This window comes from Pundamilia nyererei, unplaced genomic scaffold, assembly GCF_000239375.1.
Source record: "Pundamilia nyererei isolate P.nyererei 1_Seehausen unplaced genomic scaffold, PunNye1.0 scaffold00018, whole genome shotgun sequence".
Taxonomy (NCBI): domain Eukaryota; kingdom Metazoa; phylum Chordata; class Actinopteri; order Cichliformes; family Cichlidae; genus Pundamilia; species Pundamilia nyererei.
In genome coordinates this window covers 3,241,801-3,267,293 of record NW_005187419.1, presented here as the reverse complement: position 1 = coordinate 3,267,293, position 25,493 = coordinate 3,241,801, and the positions used below count along the sequence as shown (strand labels likewise).

General features: G+C 40.5%; 3 protein-coding genes across 5 annotated transcripts in view; all 3 read right to left on the bottom strand.

Moving 5' to 3' along the window:
* Positions 1-4: 4 nt before the first annotated feature.
* retsat.2 (retinol saturase, tandem duplicate 2) lies at positions 5-7,356 on the bottom strand. The gene is made up of 11 exons (XM_005726173.1): positions 7,107-7,356; positions 6,081-6,263; positions 5,660-5,901; positions 4,471-4,672; positions 4,186-4,383; positions 3,982-4,101; positions 2,722-2,860; positions 2,314-2,423; positions 2,061-2,230; positions 659-818; positions 5-562 (listed from the first exon to the last, which is right to left on the bottom strand). The coding sequence occupies exons 1-11, from the start codon at positions 7,324-7,326 to the stop codon at positions 414-416; spliced, it is 1,893 nt and encodes a 630-aa protein (XP_005726230.1). The 5' UTR covers positions 7,327-7,356; the 3' UTR covers positions 5-413.
* A 2,250-nt stretch (positions 7,357-9,606) lies between these two features.
* nmt1a (N-myristoyltransferase 1a) lies at positions 9,607-17,734 on the bottom strand. The gene is made up of 12 exons (XM_005726172.2): positions 17,583-17,734; positions 15,287-15,392; positions 14,945-15,089; positions 13,459-13,577; positions 13,034-13,125; positions 12,830-12,946; positions 12,467-12,637; positions 12,264-12,372; positions 11,995-12,165; positions 11,740-11,904; positions 11,520-11,657; positions 9,607-10,920 (listed from the first exon to the last, which is right to left on the bottom strand). The coding sequence occupies exons 1-12, from the start codon at positions 17,684-17,686 to the stop codon at positions 10,900-10,902; spliced, it is 1,458 nt and encodes a 485-aa protein (XP_005726229.2). The 5' UTR covers positions 17,687-17,734; the 3' UTR covers positions 9,607-10,899.
* Positions 17,735-19,079: 1,345 nt separating this feature from the next.
* LOC102206147 (1-phosphatidylinositol 4,5-bisphosphate phosphodiesterase delta-3-A-like) overlaps positions 19,080-25,493 on the bottom strand; it is a 33,278-nt gene continuing 26,864 nt past the window's right edge. For all 3 annotated transcript variants that reach the window (XM_005726169.1, XM_005726170.1, XM_005726171.1), the window contains exons 6-15: positions 24,908-25,109; positions 24,670-24,814; positions 24,298-24,450; positions 24,061-24,213; positions 23,816-23,966; positions 23,539-23,655; positions 23,176-23,354; positions 21,011-21,146; positions 20,529-20,678; positions 19,080-20,431 (exon numbers count right to left, since the gene is read on the bottom strand). In XM_005726169.1, the coding sequence (XP_005726226.1) occupies positions 20,289-20,431; positions 20,529-20,678; positions 21,011-21,146; positions 23,176-23,354; positions 23,539-23,655; positions 23,816-23,966; positions 24,061-24,213; positions 24,298-24,450; positions 24,670-24,814; positions 24,908-25,109 (1,529 nt within the window). In that variant the 3' untranslated portion in view covers positions 19,080-20,288. The remainder of the gene's footprint in view (positions 20,432-20,528; positions 20,679-21,010; positions 21,147-23,175; positions 23,355-23,538; positions 23,656-23,815; positions 23,967-24,060; positions 24,214-24,297; positions 24,451-24,669; positions 24,815-24,907; positions 25,110-25,493) is intronic.

Genomic DNA, 25,493 nt, shown 5'->3' with positions numbered 1-25,493 from the left:
TGCACCCCTTGTTTAATGTTTAATGAAAGAACTGTTTAAAAAAAAAGTAAATCAAACATATGTCATAATTAGGCACATTATGTGCAAAAGAAAATTAGCATAAAATACCACACAACACAGTGGATATTAATTCTGTCTGTGAATGACTCACAAAGCATTTACATGAGTCGTGTTAAAGCCTGAGTAAGTACAAGTAGGCTTTTATAAGGACCACATTATTCAGACATGTTAAATCTGGTATTACAGACAACTTAACCAAACCGCGGAAGAGAAATGTAAAATAATATGAGTTCTCCAAGTGTTATGGAAGATTAACCTCTTTCCAGTATTTTAATGTTACTGATGAGCAAAAGTGTCACAGCACTGATTAAGTGCTGCATGAAGCGCTCTCTCAGCTGAATGGTGTTAGGCAGTTACTCCCCTTTCAGCTTGGTATTAATAAATGCTGTCCTCTTTGCCAAGGCGATGGTATCCAGATGGAGGTTTCGCTTGAGAATGGCAGAGCCGCAAGTGAGAGCTCCGGCGAGGGCACCGGCGAAACCGCACAGAAACACATCCTGGCCTGTGAAACAAAGGCATCAAGTGTTATACATGCAAAGTAAATCACAGCACACTGACTGGATGTTTGGATGTTCTAAACACACAGATTCACACACACCTGTCAGATAGAGGTTCTTCAGTGGCGTCTGAGCTCTCACTGTAATGTTCAGCTCAGGGTCGAACCGGCTGATGCTGTGATCTGCGCCATAGATCTCGCCTTTGGGGGCTCCGATGTAGTGTGTGTTTGTGATGGGAGTACCAGCATCAATGTATTCAATCTGCACAAGGAGAAAAAACAAATATATGGCTGCACAGAACTATTTAACTAGGAATTCAAGACTGCTTCCATCCATCTGTCTTCTTCCATTTGTCCCATTCTGGGTCACAGCTCGGCTGGAGCCTATTTTCCAGCTGTCATGGGCCAAGAGGTGGACTACAGGTTAGGACAGGTTACTAATCTATTACAGGGCTAACACAGATAGATGATCACCAGTTAACCTAAAATGCATGTCTTCAGTTACTAAAAATCATGCTCTGTTGGGTTGTGACTGATTTGGCTTTTGAAAAATGTCTGATTTCTCTGCCTTGAGATGCCCTTTGGTTGTTTTTGCAGTATGCTTTGGGTTATTATTAGCAGACACGTTATTAATAAAAAGTAGTGATACAGTTCCATACGGAAGTCACTTGGTTATTAAACTGCTTGTCAGGCAATTATCTAATTATGTCTGAGCCTCTGAAACAGTTAATGCAAAAACGTTTGCAAAAACCTTTGGCCTAAAGCTGAAAGTCTGCACTTGTTTAACATATTGTTTATTTGAATTCAAATCCGATGTTGTGGTGTAAAGAGGTCCTAATTGTATTAGTCATGAACTGTTTGGCTTCAGAAAGATGTTTTAGCTGTTTTTCAAACCTCCAACTTTATGCAGCCTGAACCATTCCCTCCTTAGATCTGTCACAATACAACACCACTGTCACTCTTTGACAAAACAACAACAATCTGTTTTTGGCTTCACTAACACGGCTCTGCAATGTGACTTCTTAGCCACCCTTGAAACTTTCCCACCATAAACAGGTGGTGTGTACATAAAGTGGGGATATAATCAAACTCGTGAACTACACTCAGCAACAAGTGGTCTTAAAATGGTGATTTTGCTTTGATGGTCAGTTCAAAATGAGCAATTATTAACAAATTGTGCAGCAGAGAATTTTAGATTATAAAAGAATTCTTACACAAACTTCTATTCTTCCCCTTTGGAGAATTGCTCCACCACGATTCATGAGAGATCAGCCACAATAAAAAGAAAGCACGTTCTGCAGGACTGAGAGGGTTTGAAGCAATGGAAGACAGATTGTTCCTAGAGCTTATTTTTAGGAGCCAAAGGCCATAGCTGTTGAGTGCATTCTTGATTAAGTTATATAAATAAGGTGGTTGTAACCGAAGTTTTGCTTTATATAGTACATAAGTGCCAAATTCCATCATTAAACCCATCTACTAGAAGCTACATGGGAAGAGTTTTTACCTTGTCTCTGGTGATCTTGGGGAAAACATCCATTACTACTTCTAGAATGGTGTCAATGAATGCCTGTTTCAGCTCCGTGTAGTCGCGCCCTCTGTTTGTCACCTTGCCATCCTTCCACTCCTCAAACCATTCATATTTGGCAAAAGTGACCAGACTCAAAGTAGACTTCCCTAATGTGAAGAAAAAAATGAGACTGTTTTTGAAAAAAATAAAATAAAAGAATCTATCGAGTTGAGATTTTGTGATTCTGTACCTGGTGATCTCGCCTCCCAAGTAGGATCTTTAGCTGAGGGAGAGGCGACAAAGAGGAGAGGTACATTTTTTGCTGCCTCTTCTCTGTCTTTCTTCATATAATTCACAACCCTTAAAAAAAATACAAATAAGAGACTCTTCTGAATTTATACTGACATTAAGGACTGGACCAAAAACTACCTTTAGGCATCTGCAACATCTGCATTCTGAACATTTCTCTCTATCATTCACCATGAAAAATCTGACATTTCTGATACTTTCTTGCTGTGGCAAAAAAAAATGTACAGGTAAGATTAAATACTTGTGTATGTCATTATTATGCTGTAATATTCTGATTTGGCTATAAATACCAAAGTCTATATTTGGTCCTAATTGTAAAAGGAATGAAAACAAAAGCTTGACATCGTACAGTTCATCGAAATTGTTCTCAGCAAAGATCCAGTAGTTGTCTGCTTTCAGGCCCAGCTCCTCCTTCGTCCCGTTCAGACCCATGAAAACGCTCAGACCACCTTCACCATGCTTCAGCATACTCAGCTGCTTCTGGATAGCTGGAAGGCAGCAGAGGCACAGCACACAGTACAGCTTTACAAACAGATCAAAGCAATATAAAACTGATGTTAGAAGCATGAGTCATTCCCCTGATTAGAGGGGAAAACAAGTACTGCAACAAGTAGCACTGTGCATCAGCATCAGTACTTATTCTTTAAGGTCTTTGAGTGCTGACATGATTACTCAGTGACTCAATCAGCAAAGGGTAAACAAGGAACTTTGTTATTTACTTATCTCTCAAATTTATCCTCTCAAATGTGAGGGCTGGGTACTTTTCTCCGTTTTATATCATGACACGCTGGTGTTTTAGTTAGGAAAATCCAGGGTTTAGGCTGCAAATCATACAAATAAAGGAACTGTTAGCCAGACGTTTTTTCTATGTTGGGGCTTTCTAATTGATCAGAATAAAGAAAATCCTTAGTTACAGTTACAAGTCTGTTGGAGCCCTGATCAACTTTACCTCCTCAACTGTAACTGGACCCAGGAGCAGACTGAGCCAACTCTGGCAGGAATTTGATCTCATCCCCGGCCACTGTGCTCACACAAGTCCACAGTCTGCTAACCCTATGCCCTTTTATCATGCTGTAAGTCTATGTTTTGAAAGCTGTGCCAAAAGTTATGTTAGTTAAGTTATATTTGTAATAAGATATTTATATATATTTTTTTAAATATCACAGTTATTGTCAGTACTGGGTGATAGTAAGACCTCACTATTTGTCGACTATGCTCAGAGGGAAGGTAATTAAATTGCAAAAAATCTGAGATGGCTTCTCTTAAAACTGAGCTCCCTCTCTCTCTTGCTCTCTTGGGTAACTTGTCCAATGTTATATGTATAAAAGCAGGTAGACTGCTGAGAAAGAGTGGGGACTGCACATGGGCATCTATCTTTGTTTGTGGTAAACACAGTGTGACACTGTAACTAGAGCAAACAGTTCAGTGGTGAGTGTGATGTGTGGTTTGGGAGAGGTCTTTCAGTTGACACCTGCTTATTATAATATGACCAGTCAAGCTGACTGTTTATAGGAGTGAGCCTGAAGCTTAGCAAAGACAGTGTCCACTATCTTGCCACTTTCCTGTCAAAAACATCTTCAATGTTCCTTCAAATAAAGTCCTTTCTTACCTGGCATGGTCTGGAGGTCTTTGGGAATCAGCTTCTGGTATGTGTTGAAAATGCCAGCATCAGAGATGATCAGAGGAGCATGGATGTGTACTTCCTCCTGACCTTTCATTACGCTGACACCTGAAACCATAAAACACAAACACAGTGAATCACCTCCTCTGTGGGATGTTGAGCTAACTGTGTGTAGAGAAACTGAGGACCCACCACAAGCTTCCTTGGCATCATTGAATAAGATGCGATTGACTGGAGCTCGAACCAGAACAGCGCCCCCTGCCTTTTCAATGATGGGGATCATATGGTAGGCGATCTCACTAGCTCCGCCTTTAGGGTACCAGGCGCCATTCAGGTAGTGGGTGACTAGCAAACTGTGCATGGCAAAGCTGGCATCTTTGGGAATTTTACCTGCAGATCAGAGATGGAAACCAACAGTGAGAGCAGCATAGCGAAGAACTGATCTGATTACACCACTAAAACCATAGCTGGGCTCACCATAGGTGCCAAAGATGTAGCTGAAGACAGCCCTGAGGTCCTTGTTCTCTGTCAGCTCATTGACCACATCTGTAAGGCTGCGGGGAGCCATCTTGAAAAAGAAAGACAGATGCCTGACTAGGCCGGTGTGAACCAGGAACTTAGCCAGCGGGAGAGGGAGAATCTTCAGAAGAGCGAGGAACCAAACTCCGTTTCCAGTTTTCTGAACATGAAACACACAGTGGAAAAAAGTGTAAGCAAAGTAGTCTTGTCTCCTGTGATTACAAATTACATACATTTAGTGATAATAAAATATTTTTAAATTATCACTAAATTTACATAATATTCATACTCATTACATATCATGTGGCAACAGCAAGGAAATATATTCCTGGCTATACTTCTACAGGAGAATGGACAAATGTAAGAAGTATGTTTGTGAAACAGATGGGTGGTGCCAGAAGGCCATAAAAACTTGGCCATAAGGTGCCATGAGGCCAGTCCAAGTGCACCTTTCCTTATTACTCCATAAAATGTTATGATAAATTAATAATGTATTGTTATTGCTATCAATATTTGATATGCTCTAATTTCTCAAAAATGGATCACTTTGTTTTGTGGAGTAAAATAGACCAAAAGTACTGCAAAAATGATCAGTTTTACAATATTGAGCTGTATCTGTTGGGAGAAGTTAGTTAACGCTGACACGGTTCCAAGAAAGATAAAGAGTCTCTTAGAAAAATCCTCTTGTGAGAGAAACTATTATTATACGTTTCAAAAGATCTGAACCAGAGACACAAAGACTGTTTGCATAACTTAAAGCGATTGAGAAGAAGAAGGTTAATTAAAAAGTGTGCCCTCCAAAAGCACCAAGGAAAAACTGCTCCTGTATTTGCATGCCGAAGGGCAAACTTTGGCGCAACTCAGTCTGAGTGAAGTTGTGTAATGTTGCAGCTAAAAAAAAAAAAAGATGCTGCCTCCTGAATCCGACCTTTGAGTTATCAGCTGATTATCTGTGCAACATCCACAGATGTTGGCTAATAAAAGTGCATAAACACACAGTTCCCAGGAGGAAAGGTCTTCACATGCTGGAATAACGAATAAAGGTCCACCCAATAAAATATGAGCCTACTTATTACTCAAAAAATACATTTGCAATGCTAATAAAAGTCACTAAGTTGCAGATGCACAAACTAAACTGTGATTCTACCTTGGCCAGCTTCATGAACTCGTCAATAGCCTTTTCCTCTCCTGGAAAACACTTCTTCAGTTCATCTGTGAAGCGAGTCCTGCCACTGTAGATGGGGTACTGGCGGCGGTTTTCTGGAGGTCCCAGCACAACGTGATCGAATGGGTTCTCCAGGGGCTCCCACTCCAGCTGTCCATTGGTCATCTGATCCAGCATGCATCGAAACGGCTTGTGGTCCAACAGTTCGCCAATGTAGTGGATTCCTGTGGGATGATTGTGTAGATCACAGAGAGAAAACTTCAGAGCCCTTAATCGAGATCGAAAAGTATTCACCAAACCAAAGATCATCATTGCAAAAACTGTCAAATCTTCTCTCCTCTTTAAAAAATACATATATTTTAATTTTAGGGAATAATAAGGTAACACGAGTCACTGATCTCACCAACATCAAATTCAAAGCCCTTCTCAGTGAACGTGTGGCAGCATCCTCCGGCCCGGCTGTGCTGCTCCAGAACCAAAACCCTTTTTCCAACTTTTGCAAGCAGCACGGCAAGTCCGAGCCCACCAACCCCACTGCCGATGACGATGGCATCCAGGTTCTCCGGTACTCTATTGGCCACAAAACCTAAAGAAGTGGAAACAAACCATTCAATCACCAGCATGGTTTTAGCATAACAGTAATAAATTGGAGAATCCTAGTCATGCACTACCAATAAGAATCATTTTATAACATAATTGGTTTCAGATTCACAAAAACTCCAGATATTCTGTTTTGCTCACTTTCATACCATGGTGTATTCAGGCTATTACTACAACTTACTATATAACTATAATTTCTCAAAACAAATAAAATGGGAAGTTTAATGGGGTAAAAAAACAAAAAAAAAAAAAAATCAGCAGACTGGGTATATTTATAGGATTCTAACCTTGAGGGGTAAAAAACTATTTTTGTGACTTATTTATTAGTTTATAGTATGACATTTACACATTTTTGTAGTACTTTTTTTCCTCATATTTTTCCCCAATGTAATAACATAAAATATCCAAGTCATGTTTATTGTAAATTTGTAGACTGTGATCTCCAGTTTTTGTCCAGATTTCCTTCTTCCTTTTTTTATTTGTGCAGAGATTATCTGAGATTTTTAGGCTGCTCCCTTTTTTTTTGCAGTCTTGGTTTGGCAAAAGTACCAAAGGAATCTTGCGCTTTTATAAACTTTGCAACGTCCATTCCAAACCCACAGATCTCATCTTATATCTATTTATATATGTTTATATGAGGAGTGCATGAAATTAGCACAATTTACAACAACTTCCAGTTTCAGTTCTGGCTAAGCATCTGTCTGCTGACTTATAAAAATCCACAAACAAATATAAATAAGAATGAGTCAAATAGTTGACTTGAATAGTTCAAATGCAAAGGCTGACACTTGACTTGCATAACTCCGCGTGTAATGGACCTTTCACTCACCTTGCTTCAGCACTTTATTTTTCTCTTTCTTGTCGTAAACTCTCTTCTTTAGCGGTTCACGAGTGTCCTTCTCAAAGGGATCAGGCCCGCGGCCGCCGAAGACATAATGTAATAAAAATATGACAATCGCCGCACAAATAATGCTCACAGCGATCATTATTGCGCCCCTTCCCAAACCACTCGGCACAGTCACGGCGTTCACTTCCTCATTGGGTTCCATCAAAAACCAGAGCCTTTACTTAACAGCTCGGATCAGTACCGCCCACATAACTGACAGTTGGCGAAACTGCCCAATCAGAAGCTCCCTTTTGGGACGCGTTATTATATTTCGACCAATTATCGTCAAGTTCAACGTGACAGCTTCCTTTGGTGTTTATTATGTTTTTAAGTTGAAATTTACTGTGTCCTAATGAATTTATTACGTTTTTATTGCTGCTGCTTTTATCGTCCTTGTGTTTTGCTGCTGCTTTATTCACATAAAGCAGTGTTCATCTTATTTGTAAAAGTTCCATGGCCAAAGCATAAAATTTGTCTTTTCAGCAGGGTAGTGTACATGATCCACAACATCTCTTTGCAGTGTTTTACTTTTGTTAAACCACTGATTAAATTAACTATTAAAAAAACCAAAAAAACAAAACAAAAACAAACAGTTTTCTCAAGGCGCTTTACATTGTAAGGTAAGGACCTTACAATAATGCTAATAAATTATCTTACAATTGGGCTGTCTCTGCGTAATAAGGTTTTAAAAAGTTGCCTAGAAGGTAAACACCTTCCACCTTTGCAGTTACAGAATTCCTCGCTCCGGCTTAGCTTAGACATTTTATTAAATGTTTAAAAAACACTTATTTGCCGAGGAACATTGTGTGATGTTTCAAAGCTTCTTAAAACCCTCATTTGTGTATTTGGGGAGGAAATTATTTAAGTACAGCTATATTTAACACCCATTTAATCAGACTTTACCAAAACCTCACAGTAAGCTCTACACCAGGGGTAGGCAACCTTTCTGATGACAAGTGCCATTTAAAATTTCCTCAGAAGTCAATGTGCCATATGATTGCATTAGCAATAAATTTAATAACGCTCTATATGAACAGTTACACAATATATAGAACCACTTTATAGAATATTTGTTCACAGATGTTGGCAGCTATCAGCGAATAGTTATCAAAAGACACTTTTTATCCATAACAAGAACTCCACAATAGCAAATGAACTGTACAACAGAAAATACAAACGCTATTTATGGTCTCCTCACAACAATGATAAGAGAAATAAACTGGGCCAATATGGCATGTTTGTTAATATTCAACCCAACCCTTCAACTCATTCATGTCACCTAAAAGGTAAACTTGTTTCTCCATCAGCTCTTCAGCTCTAATGATTCAGTAAGGACATCTCCTGGTTTCATCTTCATGTTTCCCTCTCACCAGATATCCAAACCGATATCATGACCAGCAGGTTTTACAGCTGTGGCTCCAGCAAACATCAGCTACTAGAAAGAAATATTTTAAATAAATTCTAACAACAGCTGATCAAGCTTAAACGTGCTGCTGTTGTTTAGCGCGACATCCGGCGGTTTCCTCTTTCTGGCGCAAAGTGGGCGATAAACAAACAAGAGAGAAAAGCTTAGGATTGATCAGTTTCATGATTGAAGCAGCAACAGGGGAGAGAAGAGGCAGCTGTGCAGAGTAACAGAATAAATCCACCTTTGTGCCTTTTTCCATTCTAGCTGAAGTCCGGGACAAACTGCTAATATTTTCTCTGAATGCGGGACGATTCCATCTTTGTATGGGATGGTTGGCAACTCTACTAAGCTTGTGAATTAAAGTTCACTATCAGTAACATCACAGCACCCACCCAGCTGTATAGACACTCCGTCATGCTAGCTAGCACGCAGTATGAGTTATTGTAACTGACTGCAAAAAGTCAGCACAACGAAAATAAACTACACCTAAACTTGGTTTATATCTGACCCAGACAGACTGCAGGTCATAACTTCTTACCTGAAGTTCAGTTCACCTGACACTCGGACCGGCGGCCGCCTCGGGTCTCTCCTTCTCCTGCCTCCCCTTTCTCTCATCCACCTGCTGGCCTCCACCACTTATTAATGTTAATGAATCTGTGGAGGCTCCGGCATAGCCAGCACCAAACAAATGAGTTAGTTTTTTTTTTTTACACACCGACCAGCATCTGGCCAATCCACCACTTTCATTGTTTATACCGTTACCAAAAAAACAAACAAAAAAAAATCATCAAGCCACGGTATGCCCGATGGCCAGTCCAGCTATGGTCTTGCCATCACTTAACCCTTCGCATGCCAACTGTGGCACGCGTGCCCAGGGTTGCCGACCCCTGCTCTACACCCTTCCAACCCTAAAAGAAACATCTACATATTTTCATGCATTTCCTGCACCATTCATTTTTTATTTTTATTTTTTTACATCCGTTTGCAAATAGAACCAACATTTTACAAAATATTTTAACTGGGGCATTTCCCCAGTTATCATCCATCCACGCTGCAGGTCTTGCAAGTCCAGACTGCTGTTCACAGGTCCAGTTCCAACACCCACCTACTCCACCTAATGGCATGGTCAGTGTAAGCTAAATATGATGTGTGAGGTGCAAAATTTTATGATTGTTAATAATATTGTGGACTTGCAGCAGGGAAAAGTACCTTATCAGTGATGTCAGCTCATCAAATATGTAAACTTGTCTCCAACTGTTTATGGTCTATTACAGTTTGCAACATTTATACATTAAGTTTTTGATTCTTTAAGACATCCTGTGTGGTTCTCTCAAGCAAAATCTGCATACTGAGCTTAAAAAACCCTTGCCCTTAAGACTTGTATACAGTGAGAGCCAAATCGAAGGATTTCTTAAGGTGGATTTTGCAACTGGAGCCCTGTGAACTTAAGGTGTCCTTATAAATTGTATCCCTGCTTATAAATGTTGATCAGAATGCCTTAAACCTCTCCATTGCAGTCTAACCACGTAGAAAATGATTGACTTTTTTGTCTGAACTGTTAATCAGTCTGTGTAACTGGGTTCTAGTTAGTGCAGCAAGCTGTGGCGAAGAAAGTTAATGACAAGAAACTCCAGAAAATAAATGCCTTCTCTGGAATTCATCTTCAAGCTTTGCTCAAATGCCTCCATTACTGCCAGAACCGACTCTGATGAGCAAAATACAAACGACAAAAAACGGTTGACAAGGAAACTCTAAAACAGAAGCCCTTATTCTTGTGTACACTTTTGGTATTTATTATCTCACCTTTTCAGCCGTTTTCTCTTTAAAATAATTTTGATCCTTTTGATTTTTATCTCTAAAACTTAAGGATGACAGAATTATTGTAGTTGCAAAAAGCACTTCCAACAAACAGTAGGCTCTAGTCTGTATGCGTTAGGGTGTAATTCGCAGTTATGTTTGACATTATTTACACATACGGTATGCTTTGTCACCAATAATGAGCGTTTGGTATCCAGTAACCTGTGCAAACTGTTCTTGTGAGTATGGTACAATCAAGACAGCTTTCAGATGTACAGTTGTTTGGGATGGTAACTACAATGGCTTAAGGTCCATGTGATCGAGGAAGGAGGGAAGAGCTGAAGACTCCCCCCTGCCTCCCTGCCTGGCAGCGGTAGTGCAGGTCAAAGTTCAAAAGGTCAAAAAGTAAAAATGGGCGGTGGGTTTCCATTCTTAAAGTAGGAGGTCATCAGTTCATCTGTCAGGTGGCCAGTGCGATTGTGCCACCTCCTCACCTGATGGTGCCACTTGCTTTCTGCATTAGAAGGGATGTCACTGCAAAACCAATCCCACCTGGAAAAGACGCAACGGAGCCGTTACGAAAACAGTCACAAATGTAGCTTGGGTTTGTGCAGGAGTCACTATGGCACATGTAAGGCATCTGTAGTAGTACTGCATGAGACTGGATGAAAATGTAACAGAAAAGCTAGATGCATGACAAAGATATGAACAATTAGCCTTTAAAAAAATAAAATAAAATACAATACATGATGCCACAAACAAAACTGCAATACAAGTGTGAATCCAACTGCAGTGACAGGTTAAACAGTCTCTTGCATGAACAACCATAAAAAGCAAATACTTATGTGAGCAGCACAATGATACCAGAACAATTTATACCCAAAATTAATACAGACAACAATTATATCTTTTGGTAAATTAACCTGAAACATTAAAATTCCCTTAAGATAGTTTCATATTTGTGCTACAGCAGGTGCCCATATGACAGGAATGCAGCAGCCCACATTTGCCAACCTGCAGCACTTTGCCCTTTCTTCTCCTGCACTCCATCCCCCATTTCCTGTCTACTCTTCACTGCAAACCTGTCACTAAAAAGGCAAAAAGCCCACAACGAAATCTTTTAAAAGAAACAAGTCATTTCAGAAACGCACCTTTTCCGGGCCCATGCTGGGACACTTCCAATTGTACAGGTAATACTGTAGATTCCCATCACCGATGCCAAACTTAAGCTTTTCCAAGAAAGTCTTATTTTCCATTAGATCCAGTGCATTAAAGACATCAAACCCTTTCTGAATAAAGAAACAGGAAAAATTATTAGGTTTTTGAAAGTAAACATTTCAGAGAACATGTTTTGAAAGATTGAACATGCACCGATTTGGCCAAGATGAGGGCATCAGACATCAGGTCGAGCAGGGGGGTGGTGGTGTGCACATTGTAGAAGGAGTATGCCGCTTTTAGACTGCGGTGCACAGGATGATTCATAATGGTAGAGGGCAGAGTGTAGAAACTCAGGAAGTCTGTCACTTTGCCATCATTCTGTAATGACAACAAAGTAACCCTTAGTTACTTGGAGAGAATTTTAAAGGGGTTTTTTTCCCCCTCAAAGATTTTTTCTGGATTCTTTACCTCCACCACATAAGTGTCAATAATATTCTCTTGGGGCAGCAACCAGTGTTCCACCTCTTCCTGATTCATGACTGGCACCAGGTTGAATTGGCTCAGATATTCACGGAGGAGGCGATGCACCACGGGCACGTCCTTCTTGGTCATTGGCCGCAGACCAGAAGTCTTTGGGGCCTGAAAGAGCGATGACAAGGACAAATACATTAAAAGACATGCTGGAAGAAAGAGGTGATTTCTAAAGTGACTGAAAATTTGTGTTAGTCGCCAACAACCTCTGGCAAGCGGTACAACTTCATGGTCCGCTGCATAGTCATGTTCCTGCTCAGATGGGAAAACTTCACTTCAATTAGTTTTCGAGGGTTCAAAGAGCGATGCCAGTACCTGCACGAAGGAAACGTCATTAAGTACCAATTTAAGCAGTGAATGAAATCTAACCCTAGGGCTTGGGGTTAGAAAATATCCCTGTCACACCCACCTGCATGTGCCCACAGGTTTGGGTAGTACCACTCCAGCAGTATACACTGCCTGAAAGATTCCCTGCAGGTTGACCCGTCTGGTGATCTCTCTGATCAGAACTGGAGCGACTCGTTTGGAGCGAAGCTTCTTGTGGACGCAGAGGAAATTAATCTCAACCATTTTCTTCTCTCTAAAGCAAAGAAAAAAAACAAAAACAATCATGAGACATTTATTTCTTTCAATAACACACTGAATGCAATCTATTAGAAATACTAGTCATAGGCCAGTAATAGAAACAAAACAAGTTCCATTGGGAAGTAAATAATGGACGGAGGATAACATACTGACTCCCCCCCCCCGCCAAACTATTCTGTTTACTTACATGTCATAGATGTGGATGGTGGCAGGAATGGCACTGATAAAGCCAACCAGCTTCTGGTTGGAGTTAACCCTCACTCCACAGTGCCACTGAGGCAACCAGCCAGGAGGTCGCAGGGCCCTGAGGAGGACAAGGTCAGTCAAAAATGCCACACATTTCTATGCACTTGTATTAATATTTGAACAATATTTAAATATGAGAAATTACCAGAGCAGGAACTCGGGAGAATAGTCAAATCGGAACATGTTATCATCATCTTCAACATAGTTCTCGTTGAGAAGGGTGTAAAGCTCCTTGAGCTGGTTGTAGAGAGAAGAAAAGAATAAGAGACAGAGTCATCTTAAAAAGTCAAGAGCACCAAATTAAAAAACAAAACCACATTTCTACAATGAACATTTGACAAAAGGACAAAGTTTCTGATTGGACTGCTACTACACTCTGACCAAACAACAAGCACTTCTGCATAAACAGTCACATAATTACTGAGAGGACAAACTTGGAATAAAAAACAAAACACTAGATTCTTAACAAAATGTAGTCCAAAGCACCGCGAGTCCAGGACTTTGTTACTGAAAGACGAATTCCTCCTGTGCCTGCTTGCTGTGAGTGTTTGTGTTTATATGCTTTCTTACCACAGCGGGGTTCCCCAGGTCGAGGGTGTCCCAGCTGAAGCCCTGCGGGAGGCTGTAGGGCTCTTCTCGAATGTTGTCTTTGTCAGGTTCAATGGAGCCGTGTGATGTCACCGTCTCCCCTGAAGGAAAAGTAAACAGAAGTCTGACAAAGCACAAAAACCTGCAAATTATATACACTCTTTTAGACCGTCACTCTTAGAAGACCAGAAAGCAATGGCACATCCACTGGCCACCTCATTAGGTACACATTCCCAACATTTATGCAAATCTCTCATCAGCCCTTTACCTGACAGCAACTCTGTGCATGTAGGCAGGTAGACATTGATAAGATGTCCTGCTGAATTTCAAAGCAAGCATTAAAATAGGGAGGAAAGGCGATTTAGGTGACTATGACTGTAGCATGGTTGTTGGTGCTGGATGGATTGGTCTGAATATTTCAGAAACTGCTGATCTACTACTGATTATCCCCACAACCATCTCTAGGACTTACAGAGAATGGCCAGAAAATATCCAGTGAGTTATTTGGGAGAAAACGCTTTGATGATGTCAAAGGAGCATAGAGCCAGACTCCTTTGAGCTGATAGAAAAGCACCAGGACCTCAATTAATTACTTGTTACGACAAAACTATGCAGCAGAGCATTTCTAAATGCACAACAGTCAAACCTTCAAGCAGACTACAGTGGGTGCCACTCCTGTCAGCTACGAACAGGAGACTGACTAAAATTCAGCTTACCAAAACTGCAGAACAGAAGACAGGAAAAATACTGCCTGGTTTGATGAGTCCTAATTTCTGCTGTGACAATCGGATGGTAGGGTCAGAGTTCGGCATAGATTTATGTTGCCAACAGCTCAGGACACTGGCAGTGAAGCAACAGTGTGGGGAAAGCTTCCTTGGTCACATTGGGCCCCTCAGAATAAAACAACATTTAAACACCACAGCCTACCTGAGTACTGTTGCTGACAGTGTGATTCCCTTTATGACCATAGTGTACCCATCTTCTGATGGCTGTTTCCAGTAGGCTACCATGTCATATAATAAAGGTCAAGTAATCTCAAACTGGATACTTGAACATGAAATGAGGTCAGTGTACTCAAATGGCCTCCCGATTCACCAGATTGCAAACAAAAAGAGCACATCTGCGGTATATTGAAATGAGAGAAATAGATGTGCAGCTTCCTCATAACCATGCCTAATCATCAATTCCTTTCACAATTCCAGGCACATTTCACCAACAGATTGCAAAATAATGCTGTTGTACCGAGCTTTTGCATACTTGAGTCATAAGCACAAGCCTTTTTTCCCTTCTGTTCACTCTGTGTTAACTGACCATCTGTGTAAGCCCACTTTTGTCCACATGCAGAAAAAAAAAAAACCAACCCAAAACAACAACAACAACAAAAACATTCTTTTATCAATCCCTAAAGATTTGACCTATAAGCTACATATTGGCATGAAATACAGAACTACGCCATCTGTAACCATACCTAGTTTGGGCACAGGCTGTGTGTCCCAGAACTGGTAACTCCTCCGAGTGGCCTCCTCCATGGTTTTGGCTGGACCTTGGCCAACAGAGAACAGTTCAATGGCCTTTTGGATCTCCTGTAGCTTATCAGCTGGCAACGAATTCACCTGTTTGGGAAGTAAACACAAATATACATCAAACAAGACAACGATAAACAGAAGTCGATCCTATCTAAACAGTCTTTAACCATTCTGTATGTGAACTGTGATTTTAGTAGTTTACACCTTAACTGGACCGTTTCGCCTTTCCTTTTAGGTTAGGTTAGGTTTATAACCCATTAAGACAGAAATGCATAAATTCATGCCTTGGCAAGGGGGTCCTGAGCTGCTTCTGTGGCACCAGATTTCTTCTTCTTTTTTTGCTTCCTTTTCTTCTTCTTGGCGCCAGTGTCGTCCCCAAGACCCCTCTCACTGGAACAGGACAGAAATAGATGGCATCCTTTTTAAGACTGATCTCAGAAGAAAAGAAAATCATGGTGGAAATTTATTTTCTGCGATCTGCTTTTAAACAACACCCAAGCTTATTAAACCACTGACACTTCCAACACAATTTACATTTCATTGCTGATGCAAAGCCTTGTTAGCCGAGGAGTAGCTGTGTGTTTAAACTAACAACACGAGGTGTAGCTCTAGGGCAGCTAAAAACACAATAAAACCAGTCCTTCAGTTAAAACCTACAGAAATTCCCAAGTTGTTTGCAGGATGTTTAGAAGTGAGTGCAGATTTTCAGAATAACCCTCTCTTCTGATCTGCTCCAACCAGAAAAGCCACATATCTCCAGCCAGCTACTTCATCTTCTGGCAACATACTTACACAGGATAATCTCATTAGTGTCCAAGAGGGGAGAAATGCAGGCCAGTACGCGGCCTGTATTTAAAACACCAGCACAGATGGTGAATCAGATGACATCTAGAAGAAGAGTATCTGTGCGTGTGTGTTTATGTACTGTATGTACAAGAGCCCAGCAAGTGCCTGGAACAATGGACAACAAAACATTCAATGGTTTGTTCTCCCACTTTCCATTTCAACAGGGTAGAGCAGTTAAGGGGCCAAACAATTGTTTCTGAGTGCAGGAAGGTTCAAAGACCTGCAGGGGAATATGTTTCACTTTAGCTAGGGTGACCAACCGTCCTCTTTTCCCCGGACATGTCCACTTTTCACGTTCTGTCCGGGGGGATTTTTGAGATTGATAAAAAAAAAGGCCGGGTTTTCCTATATTCCAACAGAGGACCCATGTGTGTGACATCATCCCCAAACTGCTGCTTTCTGAGTTGTTCTGCGCTCACAGACGGGACAGACAGCGCACAGCAACTGTTTAAAAGATCCCAAAGCGCAAGTGCATCTTTTCAGACGAACTGCAAAAGAGATTTCACTCGTACAGACCCAGTACTGGTAATTTTTCTTATGCAGATGAGGCATTATTTCTGTACCATTATTTAATTCAGGGGCTTTTAAGGTTTTTTTGCACTTGTTGACTTGTAAAAGCCTATATGACATAGTTTACAATTCACAATCCATTAACTGCACAGAGAAGGAATCTTTTAAATATGTCAAATATGTTTCTTTAAGCAAGTCCTTCATGACTGAGCCAAGTGTCCTCTTTTTTGGAAATCAAAATATGGTCACCCTACTTTAGCCATACAGCAACGTGGGTTTGAGGTAGAATTCTGCAACATTAGGTTAATTTATTTCTCAGATTTTATCTTTATTCGCTTCTTTGTGTCTCTAAAAACGGAAACGCGTGGCTGTGGAGTCAGATTTCCTCCAGTTAGTGATCAGATGTTTGCGAAAACTATCTTACAGAGACGCATTCTTATTCCACTTGTTCTACTAAAAACAAAGGTCAGCTGCTTTGCGGACACGCGGTTTCATATGTGACACCACTTCTCTCTTTAAAAAAAAATACAATAAGAAAAAAAAACAGGGTTTCTATCAAAGCTTGTACTGAGTAAGAGCAACCGAGCTAGGCTGCTTTAAGATCGTGAACAATTCTGTGACTAAAGAGGGAATTCAAAGCCCTCACTTCACAACGCCGGGGCCCAGGTATATTATGTTTAAGCTGAGTGCTTTTTGCATGCACGTTTGTGCTTGTTTCACTTTTGATCTTGCACCGAATCCACACACACACAGACAATGCCAGGTACGCTAGCATGCAAGCTAATACGCTACATGTCAACTGGCGCAAACGTGATTTGCATCATTTACCGTCAACACAGCAACGGCATGCGAAGAACACCGGAAACTATCAATTTAGTTAAAAGTTTATTTTTTCTGCAAGTTTTATGAGTAACAGAAACATGCGTCTTGGTGTAAAATTGGCTTCTAAACGCACTTTGCTTTCTCCTTTCTAACCATATACTTAGGAAAACGCTAAGTCCAGCCTATATTTGGAAAAGACATCCTTCTCAGCCAATCGGATGAAAGAACAAGCAAGCGAACGTTGCTACTAACCAATAGGATGAAAGAAAATGGGCTGGACAACGTCGAAGGATGGCCGTCTATCCCGACTGCTCACCGAGGTTTAGTTTAAGTTAATTTTGTTAAAATCTCCAGAGCCGTGACGTATTTTACGCCACCGACCGAGTAAGCCTGCCTCCTTACCCATCGTCAAAGTGGTGCTCTTCATTTTCACAGTCGCTGCAGTGTGCGTGATCCTCTACATCTTCTTTCTCCGGCATCGGTGCTGTCTCATTCTCATCCGCCATCTTCAACCAGGAAGTGAGACTCCACCGCGTGCCCCTTGACACCTTTAAAAGAGTCTCGACGCTATTGGCTGAAACGTGCAGTGGAGGCGTAGCCATGGTCGTGTTTTTTTACCCGATCATTTCCAAATATTTACGATAAACAGAAGGCTCGTAATGGAGCGGGCACGGTTTGTCGTTTTAAAGCGTCCATTTTTAAGTTCTCACAGCCCCAGTAAAAATAGATTTTTTGTGTATTTAATATATTTTTCCCTCTAAAGACAAACAGCCATGTGGCGCCCATACAACCCAAAGGCAAATGAAATCACTGGAGTGGAAACACGTGTAAGATGGTGAATCTTGCAAGATAATCTGAGGCCTAATAAATTAATATTACAGCAGGGTGAGTAAGAAGGCAAAGTCATGTTCAGATTTAGGTGGATTATTTAATGAGACCATCTGAGCAGATTAAGCATTGTGGCGTTGATATTTCTTATTTGAAAGTCAGTTAAAATGGACTGACAGTTAGGTAAAAATGTACATTAGCTGTTCTTTTACGTAGTCTGCGTAGTGATTAGCGCCTCCAAAGCAGCCAAAACCTTTTAGGCCCACATCTAATCTATTTTCATAATAAATAGACCCTGATAGGAGCATTAAAGAACCCAGTTTTTGCATAAAGTAAGCTAACAGGATATTCTTCTATTGACGTTTTGCATGAATACATTAAAAGTAGTGACACGGTGTTTAACAATAATTACTACAGCAATGGAGCTACAGCTACGGCAACAACAGTTGTACAAAATACCCACAGAGTTGCAACATACACAGTATAAGAAATCGTGGCAGTCATATGAGACGATAACATGATTAAATTTGCTAATGATTATTTCAGAGAGCCGTGTGTGATTACTTTTTGTTAGCAATGCAACATTTTGACCTAAATATCAACAGGGACTATATTAATATATTTGAGGTGTATTTTTGAACCATTTCTGCTGATGTTAAAAACATATCTGTGATGATTTTAGCGTTAATTTTAGACTTTTTAGCAACATATTTCTTGAAGGGGGAAAACTACTAATACTAATCTTTCTGTCGTTGCTGACTGACATTCACAACCCACTGTGTGTGTGTTTTTGTATTTAATTAAGTTTACCACAAAATATTCAGTGGGTGGATTAACTCATAATTCACGGAGATGCTCGGAAACAAAAGAAGTCCAGTTGTTGGAGAAATTGCTGCCATGCTGTGTAATGTGAAATTTCATAAATATTGCTAAGAGTTTTCATTCTTTTGTCTTTACTTTTGGCCTAATCAGGCAGGGACATATCCATTGATAGTTCTAATGTTGGAATATAAAGATTTATCATGTTTTAGGCTGACAGCTTTAGAGTACCACAGAAAAGTCAGACAAAAATTCACAGATTAGAACCTTCTGGTTATGCATTTATTAAAGTGTCAGGTGTCCACACACAACACTGTGGACTTTTGAAACTAAAACAGACACTTGTATCTTTTGACAGCATGTGAAAAAAATTGTTAGAAGTGCTTTATAAAAACATTTTTCTTGCAAACATAACCACTCAAACGCATCCCACAGCTTCTATATTAAACATTAAGAGAGCAAAGTTTTACTTCACCCACTATTAAATACATATTACATTCTTCTCAAAAACCAGCGTGACCATTAAAACTGTAATTACAGTAATTACTTTTTATCGCTGGACCATTTTATTATCAGTGAACCTCCTTATAAGAGTATTAAAAGATTCACTGTAGCCTGGAGTAATTAGTGGTTGTATTAGATTGATGCAATTAGTTTTTAACAGCATTTTTTTCTAGATCTGAATACGAAGACAAAAGTTGACAAAATGAAAGAAGCTTATATGGAAATACTGTATCGTTAAAAGTCAAATATGATTTTAAACAAGCACATTTGAACATATGTGAAATGATGCTAAGATAAAATACAACACATTTAAGAAAAAAGCTTATCTTTGCAAGTTAAGTCTGTCATGTTCTGCTGGAAGATGTAAGAATATGTTAGAATTTGTCTTCCAGACAGAATTTTAAAAAGTGCCCAGATATCTGGAGTATCAAGTACTTGTACCTGGGCAGCATGGGCCATGGCGCCCTGGGGCACTCACTAACACAAAATTAAATCTGTATTACAGCACAGTTAATGGTGCCAATAATAACATCTAAAACACTGATGTTTATGTATATTGTCAAACACAGTTAGTTACACTTGGTTTACATCTCATTGCAATTCTGTTATAGCATCAATTTAAGAAGTGCTATTTTACTTAAGCGATCATTATCCTTCAAGTTAAAAAAACATGTTAAAAAATAAAATGATGACATAAAATAAATGATCTTCATTCTCTCTAACAGTCCCTTTTTCTACATTTTTTTTGTTATGAATTACAGTCACCAGAGGGCATGTGTCCATCTCTGACAGACACCTTTCTTCAAGCACTGGGAAGTGGTTTTGTGCAAACTGGACCACTTGGGGTCTGAACTGTAAGACAACGGCAGCATTCTGTCTCTGTCTGTTTACACTCGGAGCTCCTCCTTCCAAGGTCCTTCATTGTCCAGATATCTGATTGTCTTGTTCAGATGTGTGTCACGCTTTGCCTTTGGCAGCGGCAATATGCTCAGCCATAGTTTTGACAGGAACACCTCTGCGAGTCACTTTGACATGGATAAAGAGTGTAGCAGGAGAAAGGCTAGAACCATCTGCCTTCAGTAAGTGAATATGTCGATAACCTGGGTGGGGAGAAGAAACAAAAAAAAGAGTATGACACATATTAAACAGAATATCTGAGAGTGAAGACTGACTTGTAGACTAAATCTTAATAAGCACCTATGCGAAAGCTTGTAAAAGGTAAAGTGAACTGCCCCACAAAGTCATTTTTGGCAGCATGATCGTGGTCCTCCACTACAAACCGCACCAGGGCCAGCTCAGGGACCTGCAGCTGGAAGCTCAGAGTACAGTCCCAGCGAGGGTTGAAACCTGCAGAGGGCGCACAAGAGCTGTAAATACACCATCTGGTGCATTAAACCGTTCAAACAAACTAATCATGGCATTGGATTGAAAAGACTCCTACACAAGTATATATTCCAAGATTTGAATAAGGTACAAAGAAGCTTTCTGACATCATCTCTTGTCTCCTGTCACTGCATTATAAAAGTAACACTGATTTACAGAAATGCCTGCATTGAATTTAAATATACATAGATAACATATATATTATCACTCTGCAAAAAAAAATACATATAAAAATGTATTTTTAAATTTTTATTGTTGTGGATAAATAAATAAATAAATAAATAAATAAATATTACCATTGTTGTCAATGCGGTGGGTTTTTTGTTTTGCTTTATCAATAGCCACCCCATGAATTTCCACCCACACTAGTGGGTCCACAATGGAGCTCGCCTTCTCTGTGTTGATTTTTGGCAGCTGTTGTGCAGATATTATCTGAAAAAGCAAAACATAATTCATCATTGTGTGCATGAAATTATCATTAGAAATGTATAAAAAAAAGTCTATTGGAGGCAACTTTTTTGAAAAATCCGACAATCTGGATAGCACACAATAGCTCTATGTTTAGACATAAGGGAACTCTTCCAGAGGAACAACAGAGGATGGCCTCTCCTCTATGAAAAAATTGAAGTATGGACAGTAATAACAAGAACTAAATGACACTATGAAAAATAAACTTGCCACAAAAAGGAAGGAAACTTCCTTTTTCTTCTAACAATACTTCTTAGCAATAAATCCTACAGGGAGTGCAGAATTATTAGGCAAATGAGTATTTTGTCCACATCATCCTCTCCATGCATGTTGTCTTACTCCAAGCTGTATAGGCTCGAAAGCCTACTACCAATTAAGCATATTAGGTGATGTGCATCTCTGTAATGAGAAGGGGTGTGGTCTAATGACATCAACACCCTATATCAGGTGTGCATAATTATTAGGCAACGTCCTTTCCTTTGGCAAAATGGGTCAAAAGAAGGACTTGACAGGCTCAGAAAAGTCAAAAATAGTGAGATATCTTGCAGAGGGATGCAGCAGTCTCAAAATTGCAAAGCTTCTGAAGCGTGATCATCGAATAATCAAGCGTTTCATTCAAAATAGTCAACAGGGTCGCAAGAAGCATGTGGAAAAACCAAGGCGCAAAATAACTGCCCATGAATTGAGAAAAGTCAAGCGTGCAGCTGCCAAGATGCCACTTGCCACCAGTTTGGCCATATTTCAGAGCTGCAACATCACTGGAGTGCCCAAAAGCACAAGGTGTGCAATACTCAGACATGGCCAAGGTAAGAAAGGCTGAAAGACGACCACCACTGAACAAGACACACAAGCTGAAACGTCAAGACTGGGCCAAGAAATATCTCAAGACTGGTTTTTCTAAGGTTTTATGGACTGATGAAATGAGAGTGAGTCTTGATGGGCCAGATGGATGGGCCCGTGGCTGGATTGGTAAAGGGCAGAGAGCTCCAGTCCGACTCAGACGCCAGCACGGTGGAGGTGGAGTACTGGTTTGGGCTGGTATCATCAAAGATGAGCTTGTGGGGCCTTTTCGGGTTGAGGATGGAGTCAAGCTCAACTCCCAGTCCTACTGCCAGTTTCTGGAAGACACCTTCTTCAAGCAGTGGTACAGGGAGAAGTCTGCATCCATGATTTTCATGCAGGACAGTGCTCCATCACACGCGTCCAAGTACTCCACAGCGTGGCTGGCAAGAAAGGGTATAAAAGAAGAAAAACTAATGACATGGCCACCTTGTTCACCTGATCTGAACCCCATTGAGAACCTGTGGTCCATCATCAAATGTGAGATTTACAAGGAGGGAAAACAGTACACCTCTCTGAACAGTGTCTGGGAGGCTGTGGTTGCTGCTGCACGCAACGTTGATGGTGAACAGATCAAAACACTGACAGAATCCATGGATGGCAGGCTTTTGAGTGTCCTTGCAAAGAAAGGTGGCTATATTGGTCAGAATTCAATTATCCAATCCAACAAATAACACCAAACAAGAGTTATTAGCAGAATAAGCTGTTTGGCGTTGGCAGAGAAGATTTGGCAAGTTTTTCATGAGTGCAACCCACATTCTCAACACTACTGCTCAACCCACAAATGCATTTTCCTTACAAATGTGGTATCCTTCCAGTGGTATATAAGATTTATTACCAAGAAGTATTGTTACCACAAAGAAATAATCAACCAAACACTAATTTCCTTACTTTTTATGTTAAGTTTAGAACAGCGGTACAGAAATCTTACTATAACGTCTATCTCCTCCTTAACAGGTAGGCACATCTGAACGAAACTTTGGAAAAACTTCATCACATATATTGTGGTTATTAAAATCTATATGCTTTAAAAAAAATATTCATGATGAATTTAAATTCTTTGGATTTTTGTGTATCTATCTATCTATCTATCTATCTATCTATCTATCTATCTATCATGTTCATTTCCCTCAACTTAGTAACAGTTACTCACTCGTATAGTCAGCTGAGTCGGGGTATGACCGGGGCCTCCTCCCGTGTTTTCTGGGTTAAAGTTGGATGTGGGGCTGCACAGGAAGCTGGGTTTGAGGACGTATCCACAGTGACCATTTGCGAGGAAGCGGCCCTGGTTCAGGTCCATTTGCTCCCCAGCCGTCTGGAAGTTTAGAGCCACTTAACGGCAGAAAGAGGAAAGTGGAGGGACACGGGATTAAATTAACGGAATCAGAGATGTCAGCAGGTTACATGTCACATGACAGTAAGTTTACAGAAATAAAACACGTCTCTGGGTTTTTAAAAAACTTTTTTTTTTGCTTCCATCTGAACAGCAGCGTAGCTTTCAGTGTGGAGTACCAACCCAGCTGGCATCCACAGTTCCACATTTCCTGAGGATCATAGTTGGATGATTGAAGGCGCTGGCCACAAGGGTAGATCCGGCTCAGCTGCCTGCTGTTGTGTCTTACAAAAAGCTTCCCTGTAAATAAAAAGACAGAAATCCACAAGCCATGATACGTTGAGGGCTAATTATAATTTCTGTAGAACCAGCTGAACCAGCTGCACAAAAGACACGATGCTGGCAAACTTTTTGAATTTCTCTATCTGATGTCAAGATGCAATTATCTCCACTATTGTACCAGACTCTTTGATGTGCTTGAGGGCATCGTTTTCAGAGAAAGAAGACATTTCATTTGGCGGTTTTTCAGACACATTTCCAAACCCACGGAAGGGGACGCTCTTGCAGTAAACCACCAGGTCGGATAGCTCGGGGCACAGTTTCGCACGGACCTGGAAAAGGCAATGCAAAGAAAATTGGTCAGTTAACTAAAGCGTTTGTGTTAACAGCTTCCACGACTCAATAACAAGCCTTTCTTGAACTGACCTTTGCAGGATCCTTCATGGGTGTGCTCTTAATGCTGCTGGCTAGTTCATCTTCAGAGCTCGAAGAGAAGCTGGTGCAGCTGCTGTTCTTCACCAGCTCACCCAGGTGAGGAGTGTGTTTCTTTCCTTTTACCAAAATGCGCCCCTTAAGCTCCTGCAAGGAATGCCATTGGAATAAATTACTTTATTAGAAAAGCAAATGGGTCCAGCTGTGCTTCTATGTGTGTGGTTGTTGTACTTCGGGAGAAGGCAGGTCTCTCAGTGGCTGGTCACTGAGAGGCTCTGTGAGCAGTTTTTTGCCCAGGATACTACGGAGGTGTTTGTCCATGACAGCCTGCTGCTCCACAGAACAGTGATTCTCCAAGGACAGGATTAGAGGGTATGGGGACGTCTGCAGGGAGAAACACAGGAAAACTCTTATGCTAAGCCGTTAAAATGCAATTAGATCACATTATAGCAATGCAAAACCCAAGAGTATAATACTATACAAAATACCACAGGATTGCCTCAGATCAGGTGTATAACCAAAAGAAGTGCAGTGGGTTGGCACAGCTGTAAGCACAACGCATAACTGCATATTTCCATGAGTGAAAGCTACAAAATCTCTTACCTTGAAGGCATACTGACCGATGGTTTCAATGACTTCCTTAAAGGGCACTTTGGAGGTGAGTGTGTGCCCGTGGTAGATGATGGGTTCACCTTTATCTCCATCCCAGCAGTCTAGCTCCACACAGCGGCAGCCCTGAATTAGAGCCCTGACAGTGACAGATTTATTCATTTGAAACCACAGGCACATATCTCACTAGACTGACTGAGGGCCAATGTTGCATTCTTCTCTGTCTCAATACCTCATGTACGGCTCAGTGCTGCTCGCACCGGTGACTTGGTCCTTGGTAAGGTAAGTGTTGTGTGACGAGGAGATGAAGTAATGGGCCAGGGGGTGGGTCATGTCCTGGTAGACTCTGGCATGGTTAGGGTCGAAGACATCATTCTCCAGAGACAGCATGTACATGGTGAAACCATTTTGTGTCATGAGCAGGTTCTTCTGAGCTGTAATAAATGGTATTTTATTTCCATCAATTTGTAATCTTTAAGTGGATTTAACAGGATAACGAAGGGCTTTAAACAAGTAAAAAGAAAGCAGGGATACATGGAAGACATGAAATGGCATAACATATCAGCCTATGTATATCATTTAGGAAGCAGAGGACAGCATGAGGAAGAAAGCTCAAAACTGTGGAAAGGGAATCAGACCTAGAGTTGCCAGAAGTATTATTTCTTCTTTTATGCTGTTAATTTACATAATTAATAATATATATTATGATATAAGTGCATCAAACTTAACTTTTCCTGTCTTTAACAATCGGTTGAATTCAATTCAGTTTAATTGACACCAAAATTAGGTTGCAGTTGGTTTTTAGCATGCAACATTAA